Source organism: Lottia gigantea (genome assembly GCF_000327385.1).
Source record: "Lottia gigantea unplaced genomic scaffold LOTGIsca_6, whole genome shotgun sequence".
Classification (NCBI taxonomy): Eukaryota; Metazoa; Mollusca; class Gastropoda; family Lottiidae; genus Lottia; species Lottia gigantea.
The window spans coordinates 4,026,427-4,034,292 of record NW_008710049.1 but is presented as its reverse complement, the minus strand read 5'-3'; the positions used below and the strand labels follow the sequence as shown (position 1 = coordinate 4,034,292).

General features: G+C 33.6%; 1 protein-coding gene across 1 annotated transcript in view; it reads right to left on the bottom strand.

The window, feature by feature from the left end:
* The window catches only part of LOTGIDRAFT_72838 (hypothetical protein), a gene marked incomplete at both ends in the record, with an annotated part of 7,199 nt that extends 837 nt beyond the window's left edge, over positions 1-6,362 (bottom strand). The window contains one exon of the mRNA XM_009063719.1: positions 5,844-6,362. Coding sequence (XP_009061967.1) covers positions 5,844-6,362 — 519 coding nt within the window. The remainder of the gene's footprint in view (positions 1-5,843) is intronic.
* Between the last annotated feature and the right edge of the window lie 1,504 nt (positions 6,363-7,866).

Here is a 7,866-nt window from a genome sequence, read left to right as displayed (position 1 = left end):
ACCGGAAGTGAACATCGATTTCCTGTTTAAACCGGAAGTGAAATTGAAAATTTTACTGTACCATTTTGTTTACTTTCTTAAACTGTCTTTGCTCAATTTTTTTCAGATTAATCAGACAAAAAGCAAAAAAAATGAAAAAAATGCAAAATTTGGCAAAAAAAATGTCTGCGACAAATTTTCGAATTTTGAAATTTTGAAACTGCTATTCTTTCAGATTTTGCCAGTAGATTCCAAAAATGCAAACCCAAAGAAAATCGACCGAAAAATACGACTTCTAGAGCCGATTAACTATTCTTGCTCATATTGAACTGTGGCACTTCCGGTTTTGCAAAAAAGATCCAAAATATATTTATGCACATCGTCGCCTATATCTAAGGTTCGTGAATATTGAATGGTTGCTGCAACTATTGTAGTCTAAGCTCAGGAAGGTGTGTAAATTTCGAAAAAAAAAAAAAAAAAAAAAAAAAAAAAAGAATTGACATTTCGATAACAAACTGGGACTTTGCTGAAAGCAAAGTCCCACAATTAAAGAGGCTTCCTGCTTTTTTTGTAAACCATTTTTATTATCAAAAACATTGTAAATTATACCTGAAAATACTTCTAAAAAAATTTTTGGCGTTAAAAAATCAACAGCTGGATTTTTAGTTATGGGATACATTTCTAATGATTTTGGTGTATAGTTTTCACAAATTAGAACAACATTTTTTTTAGACCTACAAAAACAGTGGAATATTCCTTTAAGCAAAGATGTCGGATTGCTCAGATTGTCAGAGTACATGGTTTATCTAACATTGCAAAGACATTCTGATGGAAGTTGCAACATATACAAACAATTTGCTATGAAGTAGATGGTTATAAGAAATTATGTTTCAGATTCTGGACATGCATGGTCCGACGATGACTGATTAATCTAGCTAATAAATTCCAGACTAAGGTATGATTAGTGAAAAATGGCATCTGTCCCTTTAAGGTAATGTTGCATGCTGATGGTGAAATTGTTACAGTCATACTATACTGTCCATCAAGTAATGACAATGTGTTAAATCAGCAATTACTGTTGCAATATAAAATCTGTCAATATCAATAAAGGACAGTGTTTGTAAACTGATATTAATATTGACATTCATATATTAACATTATGTCTGATATCAGTAGGAGAATTTCTGTCAAATTAGAACTTTCATCACTATGTGTTGGATGAATAACAGCTGCGCCCCTCTAATACTCACCCACCCTCCTCCCCCTTCTACTAAGACCACAAAAAAGCAAAATTATTCTACTTTCTTTTCCAAAATTGTGTTAGATTGATTAACGTTTGTAACATATGAAAATTTTCCAGTGAGGGGTAACCATGTCTCTCCACCATAACTAGTTCCTTCTAAGATAAACAAAGGGATGCTGGGATGGCCCCCATGTCAATGAAATCCCCACTACGTCACTGATCAATTGTTTTATAAGATACTTTAATATTTTGCACTTCAATCATTAAATGATGTATAACTGGAGACTATTTTATGGAATAACAATTACTTTAATAGATAACTTCCGACATTTCAATGCTGTTATTCTCTTGTTTATCAAGAAAAATGTAGTTTTTCTCATATTGTTCTGCTCTTCACTGATTATCAGTGACTTAGTTGAGAAAACAGGCACTATATATCATTAGAATACTATGTCTAACCTTTTGCTCCTGATTGACCTTTTCAAGTCAAGCAATGCCAGGGTGTATGCTATGTTGTAAATTTGCCTGAATGGTGGCATTACCTTTCTCATTTGATATGTGATTACAAAGGAATTTATATAGCTTTTATGGTTTTTCCTGAGCATCTAGACACTTTTTCATACCAGTTCCTTTGACAAAATATATTGAATGAAGGGGTTTCAGGTTTAAAAAACTCTGAACCTCTCAAATTTACAGATCGATGTGGTGTACAGTCGTAGGAGATTACTCATCTACTCAATTAGATCTTTACACAAAATAGATTGAAGACATTAGTTTTTTTTCTTTTCACTTTATCCTCAAAATACTACACAGATTCCTATAGATTTGATGCTGGAATCATTCATTACTTCCCAGACAAGCCCATTTCATTATAGCACACTAACAGCTGGATTTCAATCTTTAAATCTCATTCATTCTAATACAAGGTTGGACAGATTGAATGAAATATCAATAGGACTTGAAATTGATGCCTCCTTATTTTAAAAAGGAGTTTTACACTCTGCTGTTCTAGTAGAAATTAGGATAGTGAAATCTTTTATCAGTATTCATGTTGCTTAAATCTTACCAGATTTAATAGGATCAGAGAAGTGTCTAAGTGAATCAAGAGAGTTAGGGGTTCAATAGGCCCAGATCTTCTGTCCTTCAGATTCTTATATTTTACAAGATTTTCTGCTGTTAATGATGTTGGCCTGACAGTGGCAAGAGCTTCTTGTCAATTAATAAACAGGGGTTGTGCCAGTTGTGAATTGAAAATAGTAGACTATTGCTATTGTTCTATCAAAATTTCTTCCAGGGCACCCTGCATGTCATTGTTCTTCTTTATTAACCCAATTAGTGAGAGAAAAGTAGAACACAGTAGAGTTAACACTCTATCATTTCACCTAAAGCCCTGTTTAGTAATTATAAACTCTCAATGGGAAATCACTACATTGCAACATGCTATCCGGTAATAAATACTGACCAAACACCATCAGTTAAATGACAGTAATGTTAAAACAGAGTAATATATTGAGCTATTACTGGAGATAATCGACAAGACTTATCCTTAATCCTGTAATGGCCTGAACTCACTACCATCCTGTCGTATAATTATATTGTTTTATTATGGTGTTTATATTGAATGGAAAACCTATTTAAGCCACATTGACCTTGTATCCTAATATGATTACGGCTGCTTTCCATGGTTTACTTTGTAGACAGTGCTGTTGATATATATGTGTTATGCTTACTCTTCTACACACATGATACCACTTTTCATTATGAAATACTTACTCACTTATGATTGATATACTTCCTCATGTGAAAACTTCATTAGCTGCTACGAATATTTTGTCTATATGTTGTTACAGATTTTAGGTTTTGTTTTTGTGGTTTGGATCTTTAGTACTTGGTTTATGTATTGTCAGAAACTGAATAATTAAGAGCTGTTAATACAGGCAAATTAACAGTACAGTGGATTACAGGAAAACAGAAATATGAGCAATAATAGATATTTGATATGTTTTGTCTTTTAATCTTACAGTCATGCAAAATTAATTACATTTTACACCATCAAAGTTTTCCAATATGTCTAACTATGAGGTGAATTGAGATGAAGACACAAAAACGGTTTCTAAAGCCTGTTTGACAATATTCTGGGTAAAAGTGTGTGACAATGATGTTGTGCTAAAGGCCGTGAACCTCAAATATCCCATGACTAATATATATCAACAGAACTAATTGTTATAATCTGGCATAACTCTGTGTAAGTATAATATCACTGGATTTGAGAAAAAAACTATGGTTGTTTATTAAACTCAAAAGACAAACTAGGGATAGAATGTGACGTCATTTGCTTGGTTACGTTGCATAATTAAGGGTTGTGTTGTTCTAACCTTGATTAGCTATGAGAACAGGTGACCTCAGCTGTAAATGGGTACGGCTAATCAGGGAAACATCACTTCCCTGTGGTTTGGCCAAGGACCAGCTGGTAGAAAGGATCCTTGTGAACCTAAGTTGTTATTATGTAACAAATGGCTCTTTGTTTCATTCTTTAAGTTTGTTAGAAGAAAAGTTTGTAAAAATAACTATTTTATAAGAATAACTATTTATATTACATTAAGAAATAAATGTTATGGTAAAGAGATTTAGTAAAGAAATAATAATGTTACTGTTGTTATTGGAGTCTGTCTGTAACTTCATTATACACCAGAATCATGTTTACACTGAATATTGAAAAGTGTAGGGTTGTAGCTGGTGAGGTTGGGTTTCCAGGTGGAATAGGATTTTAACATAGTCTTTGCAACAGGACTCCAGTAAATTAGTGAATCCGTATACAATTAATATAATTTTACTGACTGCTACTTGTGGTTGAACAGATTAACCAAACTCTTTGAAAAAAAATGCTTTTTCTGATATGAGCAAAGAAAACTTAAACTTAAAATAATTAATATAAAGTACACAGCAACAGAGTAAATCCTGAAAACTTCACGAAGATGAAATCTAGACATGCAATCATTTGATTTGATAATAATAGAAGTAAAATAAAAACAATTTGATTGATTGACCAATCAGATGACTGGAACACTGAAATCATCCTAAGTTAAATGTCTTAACAACATAATAGTTCAAATCTGAATTAATAAGTTCTTGAGGAAATAAGTATAACACATAACGTCTGGTTGACCTTAAGGCTAGGTATTGGAAACAAGTATAACACATAACGTCTGGTTGACCTTAAGGCTAGGTATTGGAAACAAATATAACACATAACGTCTGGTTGACCTTAAGGCTAGGTATTGGAAACAAATATAACACATAACGTCTGGTTGACCTTAAGGCAAGGTAATGGAAACAAATATAACACATAACGTCTGGTTGACCTTAAGGCAAGGTAATGGAATCAAATATAACACATAACGTCTGGTTGACCTTAAGGCAAGGTAATGGAAACAAATATAACACATAACGTCTGGTTGACCTTAAGGCTAGGTATTGGAAACAAGTATAACACATAACGTCTGGTTGACCTTAAGGCTAGGTATTGGAAACAAATATAACACATAATGTCTGGTTGACCTTAAGGCAAGGTAATGGAAACAAATATAACACATAACGTCTGGTTGACCTTAAGGCTAGGTATTGGAAACAAGTATAACACATAACGTCTGGTTGACCTTAAGGCTAGGTATTGGAAACAAATATAACACATAATGTCTGGTTGACCTTAAGGCAAGGTAATGGAAACAAATATAACACATAACGTCTGGTTGACCTTAAGGCTAGGTATTGGAAACAAATATAACACATAACGTCTGGTTGACCTTAAGGCTAGGTATTGGAAACAAGTATAACACATAACGTCTGGTTGACCTTAAGGCAAGGTAATGGAAACAAATATAACACATAACGTCTGGTTGACCTTAAGGCTAGGTATTGGAAACAAGTATAACACATAACGTCTGGTTGACCTTAAGGCTAGGTATTGGAAACAAGTATAACACATAACGTCTGGTTGACCTTAAGGCTAGGTATTGGAAACAAGTATAACACATAACGTCTGGTTGACCTTAAGGCTAGGTATTGGAAACAAGTATAACACATAACGTCTGGTTGACCTTAAGGCAAGGTAATGGAAACAAATATAACACATAACGTCTGGTTGCAAACTCAGAGAAAAATAATTTTTTTTTTTTTTTTTTCTTGGAAAACCATGGTTGACATAAAAAAAAAAGTCGTAAATTTCAGAAGTCTGTTTCTGAACAAACACATGTTACTTTTAGATAAATTATGGTATTTATTGAAGGAATTCCCAGACTGTAAGAGGACATTAAATTACTTGACATTGTAAAGCAGGTATTATCATTTCAAGTCTGAACCTAACAATAGAATCATTGAATGTAAGATTAATATGAAGAACTTTCAGACTGACTAAAAGCCTAAAGAATTGTTAATCCTTCATCTGTCCGATGTCTGATCTTTTGACAGAACATCTTAAGATTTTTCATGTCAAATTATCTGAACGTGTAGTCAGTGCACACTTGGGAATCTTTTATACGGAGTGGGGCGCCTCTTGCAGCATTCTGCAGAGCTACTGGAATGTAGTGAGCACGTAATGTTTCTGGTATTCTATTGGGTTGACGTTAAGGCTAGGTATTGGTTTGACGTTAAGGCCAGGTATTGGGTTGACCTCAAGGCTAGGTATTGGTTTGACCTTAAGGCTAGGTATTGGTTTGACCTTAAGGCTAGGTATTGGTTTGACGTTTAGGCTAGGTATTGGTTTGACCTTAAGGCTAGGTATTGGTTTGATCTTAAGGCCAGGTTTTGGTTTGACCTTAGGGCTTGGTATTGGTTTGACGTTTAGGCTAGGTTTTTGTTTGACATTTAGGCTAGGTATTGGTTTGACATTTAGGCTAGGTATTGGTTTGACATTTAGGCTTGGTATTGGTTTGATGTTTAGGCTAGGTAGTGGTTTGACGTTTAGGCTAGGTATTGGTTTGACGTTTAGGCTAGGTATTGGTTTGACCTTAAGGCTAGGTATTGGTTTATCGTTTAGGCTAGGTATTGGTTTGACCTTAAGGCTAGGTATTGGTTTATCGTTTAGGCTAGGTATTGGTTTGACATTTAGACTAGGTATTGGTTTGATGTTTAGGCTAGGTAGTGGGTTGACCTTAAGGCAAGGTCAAACAATCGGGATCACCTGCACACTAACCCACTAACCCAAGACTGCCAATGCCAAATATTCTACAATCATTCCTGATTTTGTTGAAGGGCTTAGGGCTATTTTACTATTATCAAATGTCTGAAAATGTTTGAAAGTATCTTCTTTCCAGTCCTAATGTCAACAAACTATTCTCTCAGTATCAGATCTTGAGCTGTAAGTAAATGTTACTGACATCAAACTATGTTTAGGCCCAGATAGTCAATACTGAACCATTGATTCCCAAGCTAGACATATTGACTTGAGTAATTGGACAAGATCATCACAAATATCAAACAATTATTAATCCATTTTGTGCCAGTATTATTGAAATGTGACCAAATTTCCATATTTATTGAAGTTTTTTGATGAATACTATAAACTTGTAGGTGGTACAAATTTGATATATGTATTATATTAGAGCAGAAATATTTATGCACAGCAAGAAAATGTCAGATCATAAATTCAGAGATCATCAATATTATTATTTACACTTTCTTGTAATGTCCAATTTAGATGTTTGAAGTCGAACTTTCTATTGGGCTGAGTCAAGCCCACGGAATATTTACTATGTAAAAGTAACCGTTAATCCGGTGCTCCGGTTTCCAGTTCCGCACGGCTGTGATTGGGAACCAATTATCAATTTTACATTTGGAAAATTTGACTTAGTAAGAGAAAGTGTTAGCAATTTTTCAGGATGGAAAGATGAGAAATACATAGAAATCAATTGAATTATAGTGAATATTATTTTCATCTTAAAATATCACCAAGGAATGTTACCTTTAAGGCGTAAGAAAATTAAAACATTATTGCCAACTAAAAAAATGATCTAACAGTGTATAATTTAGAGTTTTATTTCTCATTGATGAGACTAGTTTGTATTGAACTTAGCTCATACATTTAAATTCAATACTAAAAACTACTTGAGACTGATATACATCCAACTCTAATGATGTTAACTTGACAGATTTAGTTACGTGTGCTGACTAAATAAAGACGAATCTATCTGGCATGGAAGCATTGATAACTAATGGTTGACTGAGTCAGAGCCTAGTTAAGTCATTAAATAACTTCAATGGACGTGTTCTTTTTTTTACTCATTACTGATTTTTTTGTAGATATTGAATTCTACATCGATTTTCACTTGGGTTGACAGAGCACTTAACTACTTTCTAATATGTCTTAATAAAACTTGTATTAACCTCTATTCTCATCAGCTGACCTGAAATGTATTACATTCATTTTACTGTCAACTATTTCTTGATGTGAAAGATTTGTCAAAGTTATAAAAATAGACTTCGCCTCCTTATTTTGCATTCCAATACTTGACCTTGTCAGAATATTTCTGAGATTTGTTTATGCCTCTCTTCTTCTGTAGGCAACAGGAACATTTTAAGGTTGACATGCATGAGACGTTGGTTGAAAAAACTGTTACTCTATTCGTGGTTAGAATTTTTGTTGAAAA